Source organism: Heteronotia binoei, chromosome 11 (assembly GCF_032191835.1).
Source record: "Heteronotia binoei isolate CCM8104 ecotype False Entrance Well chromosome 11, APGP_CSIRO_Hbin_v1, whole genome shotgun sequence".
Classification (NCBI taxonomy): Eukaryota; Metazoa; Chordata; class Lepidosauria; order Squamata; family Gekkonidae; genus Heteronotia; species Heteronotia binoei.
The window spans coordinates 80,752,761-80,771,085 of NC_083233.1; the positions used below are offsets into that span (position 1 = coordinate 80,752,761).

General features: G+C 45.6%; 1 protein-coding gene across 2 annotated transcripts in view; it reads right to left on the minus strand.

Moving 5' to 3' along the window:
- NAA25 (N-alpha-acetyltransferase 25, NatB auxiliary subunit) overlaps window positions 1–18,325 on the minus strand; it is an 89,115-nt gene that overhangs the window by 54,405 nt on the left and 16,385 nt on the right. For both annotated transcript variants that reach the window (XM_060250366.1, XM_060250367.1), the window contains exons 5-10: window positions 17,614–17,688; window positions 9,946–10,053; window positions 8,272–8,350; window positions 6,616–6,727; window positions 1,550–1,639; window positions 434–603 (exon numbers count right to left, since the gene is read on the minus strand). In XM_060250366.1, the coding sequence (XP_060106349.1) occupies window positions 434–603; window positions 1,550–1,639; window positions 6,616–6,727; window positions 8,272–8,350; window positions 9,946–10,053; window positions 17,614–17,688 (634 nt within the window). The remainder of the gene's footprint in view (window positions 1–433; window positions 604–1,549; window positions 1,640–6,615; window positions 6,728–8,271; window positions 8,351–9,945; window positions 10,054–17,613; window positions 17,689–18,325) is intronic.

The window sequence follows — 18,325 nt, forward strand, 5'->3', positions numbered from 1 at the left end:
AGCAGCAGGAGTGACGGAGACTTTAAAGTCACCCTTGGTATTTTTACAAGGACTTACTGCAAGAGCCATCTCCCTCTCTAAGAGCATCGCAAGGATTTTATTTCCCTTGCATCCTGGGGGTGGAGTGGGGGATAGTTTTTAAGAGACAGCATTTCTCGATCAATGCGAAATGAAAAGCCGGCTTTCCTGCACCAATTTGTGAGGCTTTGCTGTATCAGCCGATACATCCAAATATTTACTACCCGTGAGCTATTTCTTAATGCCAAGGATTAAAACAGAAGACAAACAATGCTCTCCCTAAAGCACGGGTTTATTTCTGCAATTCTTGTACACAGTTTACATCAGCTGCTGCAATCCCAGGCTGGGAGAGCTGCCTTCTGCTTTGCACCTTCTCCCACGGGGCTCAGTTTGGCACCCCATGAGCAGCTCTTACCCAATTTGTGCTCCTCGCTGAATCCTCTGTGCCGCAAGCGTCTGATCAGCTCCAGCTGGGCAAGGTACGGTCCCCGGAGCGGCCGGGTACTGTTGGCTTCTCTCGATATCCTCTGCTCTACGAAAGTCACGGCTTGTTCTGTGCTGTGATGCACTTCGCCCTCCAGAGAGCTGTGTGCAAGAAGTAGCGTTCCCGTTGTGGTGAAGGGAGCTCTATGGCTGTTCTGTAGCTCATTGCAGCACGAAACCTAATCGGCCTGCACAAACAGCAGAACCCTCCTACCCAGCAAAGCGTTTGCCACAAAACAACAGGCTCTCTCTCCCCCATCCATTCAAACGACAAGGAAGCCTCCCCATTTCACATCAGGCGCCCATCTTGCCAAGACAGTGCCAGATCCACATGTTCAAACGCAAAGCTCTGCTGTTCCTCCACTCTTTTCATGGATTATATTTGTATCTTGCCTTCTCCCCCCCCCCCATCCCCTGGAAACGCCCAAGGTAGATTACGCTGGCTTTGCGTGACCTTGAATTCTTGCCCTGCCCTGGATAGCCCAGGTAAGCCCAATCTTGGAAGCTCGACTCTGGCAAGTATTTGGATGGGAGACCTCCTTGGAATACCAGACCTGGGAGGTGGGGGCAGGCTTTATTCAGCCCCCTCTCTGAATATCCTCCATGCCCACGGCAGGAGTCGCCAGCGGTCATCATGACTTCCAAGCACAGGTGTGCACACAACACATGCACACACACAAAATGCAACAAAAAAGAAGAAGAAGATTATATTGGATTTATATCCCGCTCTCCAAAGAGTCTCAGAGCGGCTCAGAATCTCCTTTCCCTTCCTCCCCCACAAGACACCCTGTGAGGTGGGTGGGGCTGGAGAGGGCTCTCCCAGCAGCTGCCCTTTCAAGGACAACCTCTGCCAGAGCTATGGCTGACCCAAGGCCATTCCAGCAGGTGCAAGTGGAGGAGTGGGGAATCAAACCCGGTTCTCCCAGATAAGAGTCCGCACACTTCACCACTACACCGAACTGGCTCTCAAAAAAAAAAGACTTGAATTCCCCTTAAATCAAACTTCATGGTTAGGCATTCTTAAAACTTCAAAAGGTAAGAAACTCACTGCTCCCCTTCAGCTGGGGGCGTCCAGCCTGCATCGATCAGTTGGAAGATGGAGTCAAAGTAAATGATATAGAACTGCCAGTCATCTGGGCTAAAACAGAAATAAGACAAGAAGCAGTTCAGTATATGGTTTTTACCCCCCTCAGAGGGCCAAAATTTCCTTTTTTTTATTAAAGTATTTCTATCCTGCTTTTCCATTCACAAAAAAAGGATCACAAAAACAGTTAACTGCAATCTAAGGAAATGGATTAAATATACAACAAATTTATTCTTAAAAAGCAAGAACTAAACTCCTCCCCTCCCCACCAGTCAACAGCTAACAGATGATAATAAAACGGCATCGCCGGCAAAGAGCCAGTAGCAAGTTCAACATAAATGAAAAGCCCGCTTGCAGCAACCATGTCCACTATCTTCTGGAAGGAGGCTCCATTAGAATAAAGCAACAACAGAGAAGGCCCTGCTTAGTCTAACCACCCGCTGTACCTCATAAGGCAATGGGGAACGCTGAGCGGAGCTTCTCCAGATGATGCTGACAATTGGGTGGGTTTGTACTGGAGAAGGCACTGCTTGAGGCGTTCTGGTCTCAATGCCGTAGGGATTTAAAAGGTCAAAAGTAGCTCCTTGAGTTTGGTTTGAAATCAAATTGGAAGCTATTTCCATGGCTGGGAGCACAATCCTAAGGAGATCTGTTCAAAACCCTGCTCAGGTCTATTGGATTTATTTCTTTTATGTAAAGAATTTTTATTTTTATGTAAAGAATTTTATATACACACACACATATATTGGCCACTGTGTGACACAGAGTGTTGGACTGGATGGGCCCTTCGCCTGATCCAACATGGCTTCTCTTATGTGACACAGAGTGTTGGACTGGATGGGCCATTGGCCTGATCCAACATGGCTTCTCTTATGTTCTTACGTGACACAGAGTGTTGGACTGAATGGGCCATTGGCCTGATCCAACAGGGCTTCTCTTATGTTCTTATGTGACACAGAGTGTTGGACTGGATGGGCTATTGGCCTGATCCAACATGGCTTCTCTTATGTTCTTATGTGACACAGAGTGTTGGACTGGATGGACCAGTGGCCTGATCCAACATGGCTTCTCTTATGTTCTTATGTGACACAGAGAGTTGGACTGGATGGGCCATTGGCCTGATCCAACAGGGCTTCTCTTATGTTCTTATGTGACACAGAGTGTTGGACTGGATGGGCCATTGGCCTGATCCAACAGGGCTTCTCTTATGTGACACAGAATGTTGGACTGGATGGGCCATTGGCCTGATCCAACAGGGCTTCTCTTATGTTCTTATGTGACACAGAGTGTTGGACTGGATGGGCCATTGGCCTGATCCAACAGGGCTTCTCTGATGTACTTATGCCACCTCCTCAGGGAGCCTACCTGGGGTAGCTTACAAATTAAAGCATATTACAAACATTTAGCATTCTTCAATTAAGAATAGCCGCTGCCTAAAATCACAGACAATTGAGCAGCTTAAAACAAATAGCAGCTTCCAAGCTAAAACGTACTATTACAACCAGTGGTAAAACATCAATCCCTTAATTAAAAGCTCAGATAAACAAAAATGTTTTGGCCTGATGCCTAACAGAAAGTAACTCAGAAGCCAATTAAGCCTCAAGGAGAAGAGCATTCCACTGGCGTGGAGACACTACTAAAAAAACCTGTCTCTGGCTGCCACACAATTCACCTCAGAAATAGGGTTTACTCCAAGGAAAGCATTAGTAGGAGAGCACTGAAATCCTACAACTAGCAAGGACTACACCTGCAAGGGAGACAACCATCTAGTAAACCTTTAAAGCAAAATAAATGTAAGGCAAGCTCCTCTAGTCGAGGTTTGCGCAAATAAATCTTCGCCAAAGAACGATCGCCATCCGTCTGACTATTCTAAAGTTATGGTTTTATTATACGTTGCTTTGCTAAGTTAGTGTAAACCCAAATTTCTTAACTATTTTTTTTGAAGGTTCTGCAAATTTTAGGCCCCCTCTCAAAGCAGAGAAATATTGTCATGCAGAGTTGCCAAGAGGACAGGAGAAAGGCATCCTGTCCTTTTAACAGAGGTTTAACATGAAGGAATGGGACAGCTGAAGCCGCTGTTAAATGGATAGGACATTTCCTCCCCTGGACTATAGGCACCCCTGTCCTCACGGCTGTGCAACCTACATTCTACTACAGACTTGATAGGACAGTCCATTAAACAGAATTCAAACCCACGGCACACTACAGGAGGCAGTCTGTAAACAGACATTTTATAGTGCAGATGCGTGGGAAGTGCAATAGTCTCAAAAGTCAAGCCCAACAGTAAAGTCCTCATTATGGAGCCAAGTATCTAAGCGCTGTTGGATCATCCCAGGGTGTCTGTAGTCAATGCACAAGAATGCTGGAAAGACCGAGAAGACGAGGAGGTAGCTGATATTGCACTTTCCCCTTATATCAGCATCAATAAGAAAGCTACAGAAATTCCCTTTTTTTTCATGATAAAATTTGAGAGAAGAAGACTGTAGATTTATACCCTGCCCTTCTCTCTGAATCAGAGACTCAGAGCAGTTTACAATCTCCTATATATCCTCCCCCCATAACAGACACCCTGGGAGGTGGGTGGGGCTGAGAGGGCTCTTAAAGCAGCTGCCCTTTCAAGGACAACTCCTACAAGAGCTATAGCTGACCCAAAGCCATTCCAGCGGTTGTAAGTGGAGGAGTGGAGAATCAAACCCGGTTCTCCCAGATAAAAGTCCACACACGTAACCACTACACCAAACTGGAGGGGGAGGTTGAGGACATATCACCAAGTATGCTTGTCAATGGGAATTAGGTTCCTTGCTTAAATCTCACTCTACGAGGGCAGGATGGGGCAAACCTTGAGAACTAATGAGCAGCTGCTCTTAAACATCAGAATGCTTCAAAGGTGAAGACACTATAAATCAAGTTTCTTCAAGGCTTCTATTGTTTCTTGTCCTTTAAGCAAACAGTGCCCTTTTTTGCTGATGTTACAGAGAAGGCAGCTTCTCTTAACTGTCCCCAAATGTTTGCTAAGTAAATCTCCAGTTGCTGTCTGATTGCCCTGTTCAAAAAAAGAGAAGGATTCAGGAAAATATACGAAGATTGCAGGTCACTGCTTGGTCTATAAGCGAAAATAAATTCACCAACACAGTACTGCAATAAGTGTTTATTATGGTCAAACTGTTACAAAACAAGGAGAAAGATTTCTGAGTTCTCTAAAACTCTATTAGGCTGGACACTCAGCCAAAAAACAAATAAAAAGGAAAGGGAGGGGGGCAGACAGAAGACAAGAAAAGATGTTTCAGGGCATAAAGGAAATGCACATAGTCTGCAGTTTGTAACCTTCTTGAAACCGAGCCTAGCATGAGTTGTACATTATAACAGACACAAAATGTCTTTGCCTCTCTTTCAAAAAGGCTAAAACCAGCAGACTAGGGAGCTGGACCACCATGCCCCGAGGCGTCTTCGTTTCCCTCCTTCCCATGCTTATTTTTTTTTTTAAACGGAGCTTCTTTCTGATGAATTCTTGGAAGCTTATTTGCTAATTCATGACAATTTCATTGGTCCTAATAAAAATGCTGTTGCGCGAACAGTCCAGCAAGATAGGGCAAGGTAGAACCAAGCATCCCTGTTCAATATAACACACATCTTTTCCTCTTGAATGCTCCTTTACGAAAGACAGATTTGGGTCATAAGGAAGGAAAGAAAAAGGAGAAACGTTTCTTCTGGGAGTGGCACTTGGCTGGCATTCTCAGTTTGGGAACCGGAGGCCATAACTATGTAGTATGCTACTTCTGATGGGACGGTGGCTCAGTGGTAGAGCATCTGCTTGATAAGCAGAAGGTCCCAGGTTCAATCCCCGGCATCTCCAACTAAAAAGGGTCCAGGCAAAAACCTCAGCTGGAGACCCTGGAGAGCCGCTGCCAGTCTGAGTAGACAATACTGACTTTGATAGACCGAGGGTCTGATTCAGTAGAAGGTAGCTTCATATGATGGTATTACCTCACATCCAGTGACATTTGACACTCTGCACAAGAGAACTATAAGGTGAATCCTTTGATGTGTGGGGGAAGCCGTCAGACTATCCAGAACACTTTTTAAATATATAATATTTAGTAACCATAGCACACATCATATAAGAAGCAACACCTGGCTCTCTATTTTTTATCCCTGGATGTGAGTCTCCGTACATTGTATATTGACCACTGAGGAAGGCCCCTAGGGGCCGAAACGTGTATGGCCCTTGTGTTGATTGTAAATCCATCAAATGTATAGGAGTAACTATATACAGTTTACATATTTTATGCAGTCTGACATTTGGACAATGTTTTAAAATTCATTTGTGGTATGTCATTTTATATTAAATGGTATACATTTTATGAATGGTGTAGAGGCAGCTTGGCCCACTTTTCCACTGTTCAGATTTGGGTTCTTCCCCCCCCCCCCTTCTTTGGCTATAACCAGGGCTTTTTTTAAAATCAGGAAAGCACAGGAACGCAATTTTGGCTGGCTTGGTACCAGAGGGTGTGGCCTTATATGCAATTGAGCCCCTGCTGGTCTTTTTCTACAAAAAAGCCCTGTGCAAAACAATGGTGACATCAGGGGGTGTGGCCTAAGATACTAATGAGTTCCTGCTTGAGAGCCAGTCTGGTGTAGTGGTTAAGTGTGTGGACTCTTATCTGGGAGAACCGGGTCTGATTCCCCACTCCTCCACTTGCACCTACTGGAAGGGTCTTGGGTCAGCCATAGTTATCACAGAGCTTGTCCTTGAAAGGGCAGCTTCTGGGAGAGCTCTCTCAGCCCCGCCCTCCTCACAGGGTGTCTGTTGTGGGGGAGGAAGATAAAGGAGATTGTGAGCTGCTCTGAGACTCTTTGGAGTGGAGGGCCAAATATAAACCCAATGTCTTCTTCTGCTGCTCGCTTTGCCTACAAAAAAAGCCCTGGCTATAACTATGTGCCTGCAAGAGGAGAAGCAGTGGTGTTGAGGAAGGAGCCATAACCTTCACCTTCAGCTGCCTTAGGGACAAGCAGCCAAAACGCCTACTCACTTTTTTAGCAGGAGCTTCCTTGAGAGAGCGCTGCATTCTGGCCACTTGCCCAGCTTCTTGTACATCTCCATGCATTTGATCTCTCTGCTCTGGAGCTCACTGGTCAGCTTCTCTAAGTGGAACAAAGAGTCACCAATTCACACGGTCAGTCCCATGTTTTCTGCCACAGTCATCCACTTGATTGCCCACAGCAAGTAAAAGCCCGCCCCCCTCCGGCAAGCAGGAAGGGAACCATTGCAGAAAAGATAATTCCCATCCCATTCCTTGCAAAATGAGGTCACGACTGGCAGGTATGATCAAGGAAGTTAGTTAAAAAGCAGCCAGTAACTTCCGTGGACTCGTTTGCATGTCTGCCTTAGTTCGCCTAAGGATGCAACATAAAACAAGATGAAATGACAGGGGTGGTATCTCCAACACAGTACATTAATCTGCTAATCGCCCCTTTGTGTTACAAATTACATCTTTCAACAATATAACAAAGTCTGAGTCCAGTGGCACCTTTAAGACCAACGAAGATTTTTGTGAGTAAAAGATTTTTATTAGTTTTCCAGAAAAATAGAAGGAACGGGGAAAAGGGAAATAGAAAATTAGAGAGACAAGAATCGATACTAATATAATCTAATCTGCATGAAAATACTTCCTTAAAAACAGATGTTATCAGATGTCATTATCGCTTTAGACCGTATCATCAAAATCTAAATGGAATGTTTTAGCGATTGGAAGTCTTCATGTAAGTTATCTATTTAAGCTATTACAAATTATTGTAAGATACTGGATTTATATCCCGCCCTCCACTCCGAAGAGTCTCAGAGAGGCTCACAATCTCCTTTCCCTTCCTCCCCCACAACAGACACCCTGTGAGGTGGGTGGGGCTGAGAGGGCTCTCACAGCAGCTGCCCTTTCAAGGACAACATCTGCCAGAGCTATGGCTGACCCAAGGCCATGCCAGCAGGTGCAAGTGGAGGAGTGGGGAATCAAACCCGGTTCTCCCAGATAAGAGTCCGCACACTTAACCACTACACCAAACTGGCTGATATTATAAAATGAATTATGGGAGATGGGAGATAACAGTTCATACTAAAGGATCTTAAGTATCTAACCAGACATATAACTTCATCCAATATTTTCTAGCTTCTTCCTTAGATTTCCCAGGAAGCAACTGGGATAAGTAGTCCATCTCAGCTGTTTCCAATACTTTCCCCGTCAAGTCCGATCTCGTGGGGTAAGACCAACGAAGTTTTATTCAAGGTATAAGCTTTTGTATGCATGCACACTTCAGATGTGTATGCACGCGAAAGCTTATATCTTGAATAAAACAATGGACTCAAACCAAATACAACAGGGGTGGCCAAGGGTAGCTCTCCAGATGTTTTTTGCCTACAACTCCCATCAGCCCCAGCCAGCATGGCCAATGGCTGGAGCTGATGGGAGTTGTAGGCAAAAAAACATCTGGAGAGCTACCCTTGGCCACCCCTAAAATACAAGTATGTGGCTAAGGAAAACATTAGAACAAAGGTTGAGTCCAGTGCCACCTTTAACGACTAACAAAGTTTTATTCTGGATATAAGCTTTTCTGTGCATGCATACACTTCTTTAGATACACCTAGCTATTCTACACATAATTAATTTGTCTAACGGAAAAGAAGGATAAGCTACCTCCTAGCTTTCCTCTCACGACATCAAGGGCTTCCTGATATTTCTCCAGACGTTCCAGAATCATGTAATACAGCTCAACCTTTAGAAATGGAGAGAAACGGGACACGACTGTCAATTAAGAGTCAGTGCAATCTACAGAAACAACACAGCCTGTGCACATTGTTTTAAAGGGGGAAAGAGCATTAAAAAAGTAAAGGCTTTTTTAATGTCTTTGTGGACCTATAAAAAACAGGCCGAGTCATAGCTCTAACAAAAAGGAAAACGATTTCAGGGAAGCGAAGTTATGTGTTTTAGACCTGACCTAGATGGCCCAGGCTAGCTTGGTCTTGTCAGATTTCAAAACCTAGGCAGGGTCAGGTTAGTATTTGGACGGGAGACCACCACCAAAGAAAAGGCCAGGGTTGCTACACAGAAGCAGGCAATGGCAAAGCACCTCTCAATTTAAAAGGCCTATAGGGTCGTCATAAACTCGAGGACACTTTACACCACAAAAAAACAAAAGGCAAATTTCTACTACCCCTTTTTTTAGTCAGAGTCTGAGCTAGCAGTCTTAATGGGTTTGTAATTCTTACTACTATCAAAGAGTTTAGGTTTTCACGGCTGGTAACATCATTAGGGTTTGTAGAATCTTTCGGGCTCAAGTGCCGTGTTCTACTGGAGAAAGTTTTCCTTCCAGACGTTTCGTTCTCAGCTGCGGAGAACATCCTCAGTGGCGTTGCAGCCGGAGCAGGCGCTCTGACCTTCAGAGCGCCTGCTCCGGCTGCAACGCCACTGAGGATGTTCTCCGCAGCTGAGAACGAAACGTCTGGAAGAAAAACTTTCTCCAGTAGAACACGGTACTTGAGCCCGAAAGATTCTACAAACCCTAATTTTTACTACTATTTATTTTATTTTATTTATATTCCGCCCTCCCCGCCGAAGCAAGCTCAGCCTCTACTACCATGTGCTTGTCCCCTCCCTCCCCAAGAGGCCAGCTTTTAAAGGCTCCTTTCCAGAAAAGATTCTGATATGGCACAAAGAGCTGTTGAGTCATTAACTCCTTGTTTCATACCCCCAATTTTTTCCTGGAAAATTATGGCCAAATTCAGGAAAAAGTACAAAAATGAAGGGCAAATTTGGGGGGGGGGGGGGAACCCTCTACCATTTCTGCATAATGATTCCTTATTCTTTCTAAAAGGTGGCCACACTGGCAAAAAGAAAGCTAATTTGACCCCAAACTCATCAGGTTAACTTTTTTCTTGGGTTTTTACATTAGCGAGCTGAGCCATAGCTATAACCAGGGCTTATTGTAGAAAAAGCCCAGCAGGAGCTCATTTGCATATTAGGTCCCACCCTCTGTCACCAAGCCAGCCGGAACTGCATTCCTGCTCCAAAAAAAGCCCTGGCTATAACCGAGGGAAAGGTGATTTCATGGAAGCAAAGGTATGTGTTTCAGACCTTCCCACAACATGCATATGGCTCTTATCCCCTACTTTCTTTCTTGGAGGGGTTAGTTTCTCTGGGCTATGCATTGTCTTCAACCCTCACCTTCATATCTGCTCTTGTTAACTGTACCAAAATGCTGCATATAAGAAAGCTATTAAAATTTAGCTGCATAAATTAGCAGAAGACGTGATGCAAATTAAAGTTTATTATGGTCAAACATGAGTTGAGATACGCATTTAAAAATCTTACTTCAGCTTCAGCTTCAATTTTATCTTCCTTCACCATTTTTTCTACCATCCTTTCTGCTAGCGGTAAAAACATGGTTTTTGAGAGGTTTTCATCCTTTGCAGATATAGACTGGGAACATAAGAGAAGCCATGTTAGATCAGGCCAATGGCCCATCCAGTCCAACATTCAGTGTCACACAGCGGCCAAATATATATATATATACACACACACACACACACACACACTGTGGCTAATAGCCACTGATGGACCTCTGCTCCATATTTTTATCTAACCCCTTCTTGAAGGTGGCTATGCTTGTGGACGCCACCACCTCCTGTGGCAGTGAATTCCACATGTTAATCACCCTTTGGGTGAAGAAGTACTTCCTTTTATCCGTTTTAACCTGTCTGCTCAGCAATTTCATCGAATGCCCACGAGTTCTTGTATTGTGAGAAAGGGAGAAAAGTACTTCTTTCTCTACTTTCTCCATCCCATGCATTATCTTGTAAACTTCTATCATGTCACCCCTCAGTCGACGTTTCTCCAAGCTAAAGAGCCCTAAGCGTTTCAACCTTTCTTCATAGGGAAGGTGTTCCAGCCCTTTAATCATTTTAGTTGCCCTTTTCTGAACTTTCTCCAATGCTATAATATCCTTTTTGAGGTGCGGCGACCAGAACTGCACACAGTACTCCAAATGAGACCGCACCATCGATTTATACAGAGGCATTATGATACTGGCTGATTTGTTTTCAATTCCCTTCCTAATAATTCCCAGCATGGCGTTGGCCTTTTTTATTGCAAACGCACACTGTCTTGACATTTTCAGTGAATTATCTACCATGACCCCAAGATCTCTCTCTTGGTCTGTCTCTGCCAGTTCACACCCCATCAACTTGTATTTGTAGCTGGGATTCTTGGCCCCAATGTGCATTACTTTGCACTTGGCCACATTGAACCGCATCTGCCACGTTGATGCCCACTCACCCAGCCTCAACAGATCCCTTTGGAGTTCCTCACAATCCTCTCTGGTTCTCACCACCCTGAACAATTTAGTGTCATCCGCAAATTTGGCCACTTCACTGCTCACTCCCAACTCTAAATCATTTATGAACAAGTTAAAGAGGATGGGACCCAGTACCGAGCCCTGCGGCACCCCACTGCTTACCGTCCTCCACTGCGAAGACTGCCCATTTATACTCACTCTCTGCTTCCTATTACTCAGCCAGTTTTTGATCCACAAGAGGACCTGTCCTTTTACTCCATGACTCTCAAGCTTTCTAAGGAGCCTTTGATGAGGAACTTTATCAAAAGCTTTCTGGAAGTCAAGGTAAACAACATCTATCGGGTCTCCTTTGTCCACATGTTTGTTCACCCCCTCAAAGAAATGTAACAGGTTAGTGAGGCAAGATCTTCCCTTGCAGAACCCATGCTGAGTCTTCCTCAATAACCCGTGTTCATCAATGTGCCTACTCATTCTGTCCTTGATAATGGTTTCTACCAACTTTCCCGGTATTGAAGTCAGACTGACTGGCCTGTAATTTCCCGGATCTCCTCTGGAACCCTTTTTAAAGATGGGGGTGACATTTGCTACCTTCCAGTCCTCAGGAACGGAGGCAGATTTCAATGAAAGATTACAGATTTTTGTTAGAAGATCCACAAGTTCAACTTTGAGTTCTTTCAGAACTCTCGGATGTATGCCATCCGGACCCGGTGACTTATTAGTTTTTAATTTGTCTATTAGTTGTAGGACCTCCTCTTTTGTCACCTCAATCTGACTCAGGTCTTTCAACACCCCTTCCAATATTAGTGGTTCTGGGGCGGGCAAACACTTCTCATCTTCCACGGTGAAGACGGAGGCAAAAAATGCATTCAGCTTCTCAGCCATTTCCCCATCCTCCTTCAGTAATCCTTTTACCCCATGGTCATCCAAGGGCCCCACTGCTTCCCTGGCTGGTTTCCTACTTCTAATATATTTGAAGAAATTTTTATTGTTGGTCTTTATGTTTTTTGCAATATGCTCCTCATAGTCCCTTTTTGCCTGCCTGATCACAGTCTTGCATTTAATTTGCCACTGCCTGTGTTCCCTTTTATTAATCTCACTTGGACTGGTTTTCCACCGCTTAAAGGAGTCCTTCTTATCTTTTACAGCTTCCATTACTTTGTTTGTTAACCATGCTGGCCTCTTCTTATACCTGTTTGTGCCTTTCCTAACTTGTGGGAAAGAAGAATACACAAAGCTGCCTTACTTTGAGCTAGAACATTCTTATTGATTTACTTTATTTATGTTCCTCCTTCTATCCCCACCCCCCATGGAGATTCAAAGTGGCTTACTTCATTCTCCTCTCATCACAACAACCATGTAAGGTAGGTTAGACTTCAAGTTTGTGACTAGACCAAGGTTACCCAGCAAGCTTCCATGGCAAGAGCAGGGTTCAAATTTGGATTTCCCATGTCACTTTTATTACTACACCATGCTGACTCTCCAATAAACCTAAGACTTTTGACATGCTCTGTCCTTGTTCTATCACCCCATTGCAGACCAGGGCAAAAGAATATTTTCAAAACTTTTAAGAGACCTGGAGAACAGCATCACATCTATTATTTTTTCTGCCCCGGCAAATGGAAATCTAAAGGCTCTTGCAAGAAGCATTCACAAAGAATTTCTGCTGAGGAACTTCCACAATAGCACCTCAAATAGCAAATAATGCTTTCGAAACACAAGTAATTTGCAAATTTGTAAAACTAGAAGCTTAGATGCATATCGACGAATCGCCTCTCTCTCAGTCACGTCAAGCAGTGATAAAATATTCATGTAGCAGATCCGAACAGACAACAAATCAGTTCTGCCACTGACTCTAGAAGAGGTTTCCTGCCAAGAGTCCAGATTTACAGTTACCTCTGATAACAACTCCAGAATTCATACATCAAAGGTAGGAGAGTTAGAGGCTGAAAAGAGAGACTGGAGTCCCCTTGGAAATATTATAGGATGCTGCCTTCCTTTGCCTCTCTCAAACCAAGGGCCTGAACCCAGCAACATTCTGTTCTGAGGGAAGGAGTCCATGGTCTCATAGAGGCACCAGATGGGGGATCACAGGCGCGCAGATGGAACCTTCTGGAACCCCCTGTTTACAGAGTCAAGCTCTATGACAAATCTTTCTGTGCTGGCATTTGCAAACAACTACCAAGTACCAACATTTTAGTTTATCATTACAGTCATTGACCAGGACATTTTAGTCATTTAGAACAACCTTAAAAGTACCTTATAAAAAATCCCACAGAGAGTCGACATGTTAAGATTTGATGACCTGACGGTTATTTATTTATTTATTTCCACAGATTTATAGGCCGCCCTTTCCCATAGTGGGCTCAGGGCGGCTTCCAACACGTTAGAACAATCAACTCAATTAAAACAGATGAAAACAGTTTAAAATTTAAACAATTATGTCATAACTCACAATTAGGTGGGGCAGCAAAGACGGTATTAACGGATCGATTCGGCTTGCTTGTCCCAACCTAGGTGTTCAAATCCCGGCTATCTTGCTTTCAAAAAATCAGAACGATGCAGTCGGTGCAGGGGGCCCCCGTTTAAATGACAGGACGCCCATCTGCCTCAGCCATAAGCCCGATGGAACAGCTCCGTCTTACAGGCCCTCCAGAATGGTAACAAATCCTGGAGGGCTCGAACCTCCACTGGGAGCTGATTCCACCAGGTCGGGGCCACGGCTGAAAAAGCCCTGTCCCTGGGTGAGGCAAGCTGGACGTCCTTTGGGCCGGGGGTGGTCAGAAGGTGTTGGCCGGCCGATTGTAGCGACCAGGGCTCATATGGGGAGAGACGGTCCCGCAGGCATACTGGTCCCAGGCTGCGCAAGGCTTTGAATGTCAATACTAAAACCTTAAAGCCAATCCGGTACTCAATTGGTAGCCAGTGCAGACTGCGCAGCATCAGCCAACTGCTCGCCCGTACAGGCAATTCAGACAGCAACCGTCCTGCCGCATTCTGCACCAGCTGTAGCTTCCGGATCAGCCTTAAGAGTAAGCCTGCATAGAGCGAGTTACAGCAGTCTAGCCTGAAAGTGACTGCTGCATGGATCACTGTAGCCAAGTCCCGAGGGACCGGAGAGGGTGCTAGTTGTATGGCCTCAGCCAAAAATAAAAATTATTATTATTATTAGATGATTAAAGGCAGACCGTGCAACAGCTGTGACCTGGGCCTTCATAGAGAGGGTGGCATCCAGTATCACACCCAAGCTCCTCACTTTCTGGGTTGGCACAAGAGATGAGCCATCCAGGGTGGGAAGCTGGATCCCTAATCTTGGTCCGCTCCGATCCAGGTACAGGACCTCTGTCTTAGTTGGATTAAGCTTCAGCCGGCTCAACTGCAGCCAATCGGCCGCTGCTTCCAGCGCCCTGGTTAGATGATCTGGGGCAGAGTCTGGATGGCCGTCCATCAGCAGATAAGAGTTGGGTGTCATCTGCACACTGGTGACAACCCAGCCCAAAACTTCTGGCAATCCGGACAAGGGGGCGCATATAAATGTTAAACATCATCGGCGAGAGAATAGCTCCCTGCGGCACACCACACCATAGTGAGTGACGCAGGGAGGTCTTCTTGCCGATCGCCACCCTTTGTCCCTGACCACGAAGGAAGGAGGAAAACCACTGTAAGGCAACCCCCTGGACTCCAGTATAGGCAAGGCGATGGGTCATTAGATCATAGTTGACCATGTCAAACGCTGCAGAGAGATCTAAAAGTAATAGCAGCGCTGACCCGCCTTGGTCCAGGTGCCTTCTAAGGTCATCTGTAAGGATTATCAGAGCAGTCTCCACCCCATAACCAGGACGGAAGCCAGACTGGAAGGGATCAAGGACAGTTGTATCATCCAAGAAAGCTTGAAACTGCTCCGCCACTGCTTTCTCAATTATCTTGCCCAGAAACGGTGAATTCGAGACTGGGCGATAATTGGCTATGACCAATGGGTCCAGAAAGGGCTTCTTCAAAAGCGGGTGAACCACTGCCTCTTTTAGCTGGAAAAACACCTGATGACAGGGATAGATTAACCATCTCAGTTAAGGGCCCCTGACTGTCCTCCCCGCCTGCTTTAACAAGCCAGGATGGACATGGGTCCAGAGAACAAGTGGTGGGTTTCACCGCAGCCAGGGTCTTGTCCACATCCTCCTAAGAGAGGCAGCTGAAGTGGCCCAATGTGGGACCCGAAGACGGACAACAAACAGGCTTCCAGTCCCCATACTGTGTCAATTGTTGCTGGGAGATTATGGCGGAGAGTCGAGATTTTATCTGCGAAGCAAGTCACAAAGGCCTCACAGCCGATATCCAATTCCCTAAACTTTTGATCGCCGACCAGCACCGTAGTCAATGATCGAATCATTCTAGACAACTGAGCTGGGCGCGATTTCGCAGATGCAACGGAGGCCGCATAGAAATCTCTCTTAGTGGACTTCACTGCCTTCTCCTAGACCTTCATAAACGTTCTATAAGAAGTTCTAGACTCCTCGTCATAAGATCTCTGCCACGCTCGCTCTAGCCGTCTAAGCTGCCGCTTCCATCCTCTGCAGCTCCAAGGTATACCAAAGTGCTGCTTTGGTGCGGCAGCGAAGAGGGCACCGGGGCACGATATTGTCGATGGCTGTGGAGAGCCGGGAATACCAGTCATCCACTAGCTCATCTGACGATCCGCCGGGGAGCATCGGATCCCGTAGAGCCTCCCGAAGCCGCTCGGGGTCCAGTTGGCTCCACGGACGAGCATAAATCCACCCGCCGCCCAAACAGGAGGTGGGCTGCAGGCCCAGTCGGACTTTCAGGGCAGAACGATCCGACCATGGAACTGTATCAACATCTACCAGATCCAGTGTCATCCCAGCCCCAAAGACCAAATCGAGCGTATGGCCGGCCTGATGAGTGGGAGCCGAAACGATCTGGCTGAGCCCCAGTGTCTCCATGGATGACACCAGGTCCTGGGGCTGCGTGGAAGCAGCATCATCCACATGGACATTGAAATCCCCCAGAACTACTAGCCTGGGGAAGGCCAGTGCCCAAGTCGATTCTGCCTTCAGCAGGGCAGGCAGGCTTTCTGGGGGTGTGCTGGGCACCTGGTACACCACCCAGATAGCCAAGCTCTCCTCGGCTTCCCATATCAGACCAACACATTCAATGCCCGTGATGTTTGGGGCAGGAAGTGCCCTGAAAGAGAAAGACTCACGAATCAGCACCGCAACCCCACCCCACCCCCGGCCGGTAGTCCACGACTGGTGGAGGACTGAGAACCTGGGTGGGGTAAGCTGATGCAGGGCGACCGTCTCGCCCTCACGTACCCAAGTCCCCGTCACACGTGTTGTTCCATGAAACAATCACGTTAAGGCGGGGTGGCCAATGGTAGCTCTCCAGGTGTTTTTTTTGCCTACAACTCCCATCAGCCCCAGCCATTGACCATGCTGGCTGGGGCTGATGGGAGTTGTAGGCAAAAAAACATCTTGAGAGCTACGGTTGGCCATCCCTGATGTAAGGTGTAGGTCTTATTGGCGACAGACCTGGCATTAATCAACACCAATGTTGGAGCTGGATAAATCTTCCTAGCCCCACAACCTGTATACTTTGGGATGGGACGCAGGAGGGAAGAGGTCCGAGCTTTCCCATATCTCTGGTCTCTTCCTGATCTCTGAGACCTAGTCCCACCGCCATACCTCCCCTGCCCCCAAATGACCGGGATCCCTGGCCCAGTCATGGCCTCCCCTGCGCAGTGCTATCGAGCCGAGTTGGTTCACATAGCCCGTGTTCCTTATTACACTTTCGTAACTACTTCAGGCCCATTAATCACAGAATCTAAATATATCAAATAAATTGACCCCTACTACAAATTTAAACCTTTATTAGCTAATTAATATAAACACCCTCCCCACTTCAATTTAACCCAATTAACTTAATTAATCCGCTAACTAAAACCAATCTATAAGTAGCGCTTCAAAGGCATCAATTTAATAATCAATTCAATTCCCACTAGTTAATTAATTAGACCCCTCCTATTAATCTATGAAACTACTCAGACCAATTGATAATTAACTCAATCAAATCTCCCTCAAACTAACTGACAAATTAAGACCCTCCCCAAACTCTTAGTACTAATACAAATATATACGCTTTACCAACTGGATTAGCCTAGCAATAAAAATATAAAAGATTATTATTTAACCCTTTAAAACATTTAAAAAGACACTTTAAAATTTGTTAAAAGATTTACAGTTTGGCCTATTTGTCTCGCTTCTTGTGTTCTTTATAAACCTAGGAACAGAACCTAATAATATAATTTGAGTAACTACCAAGCACCTTCCCCCCCCCCTTTCATTTTTTATTTACATTTATACCCTGCTTTTCCTCACATGGGGACCCAAAGCAGCTTACATCATTCTACCTTCCTCTATTTAATCCTTACAACCACCTTGTGAGGTAGGTTAGTCTGAGTGTGTGTGACTAGCTCAAGGTCACCTAGAAAGCTTCCACGGCAGAGTGGGGATTTGAACCTTGTTCTCCCAGATCCTAAGGCAACAAACTAACCCACTACGCTCTGCTGGCTTTCCATTTGAAGAAACAAGCAAAATCATTTTAAGGAGAAACTTCAGAAACAAGCAAAATCATTTTAAGGAGACAATTGCTGTTTTCTGAGATGCTGTACTCACCTGCATAATTAAGCTCATCACCGACCAGAAATAGTAAGGGTTTTTTGGTACAATCTTATAAAGTGCCATTCCAGCCTAAAAAAGGAAGGAGTGTGTAAATAAACATTCCGAATATTAGCACTGCATCATATAGATTTACAGCCTGAAGAGACCTGTAAACACTCTAGCAAATGAGCTTATTTTCAGGAACAGCCTCTCAATTACTGGGTTTTGGGCACTCAGAAAAATCAGAGCTACCAGGGAGATACATGGCCCTTGCTTCCTATTGCATTAGGATGGCAAGATCATGCTGCTAATAATACACATCTGCACACTCTATACCACGGTGGGGCAAGCCCATTTGCCTAGTATTGGTTGCTACACAAACCGCTGTGTTGTTGAACTGGAAACGGAAGTGCCAATCCGTTGTTCTGAGTCTGGGACCTCCAGATTGCATATTAATGTTCTTTGTTTCAAGGGAAGTAGGGTCTTTCAGCCTGCGCCTCTCCTCTTAGCTGAGAGAGAAATGTTCAGGTCCCACCACCTCCTAAGCAACACGACCTACGGAGCATGTGGTGCTCCCTTCGCATCTTCGTGTGGGCACTGGGGTTCATGCCAATTTCAAACAGTCCCTTTCAATGTTACAGGAGATCAAATTTTTACATGAAGCTGCGTGTTCATCTGATGTCAGAAGCGACCCGATTTGAACAGAAGTGTAACAATTAACGGCCTG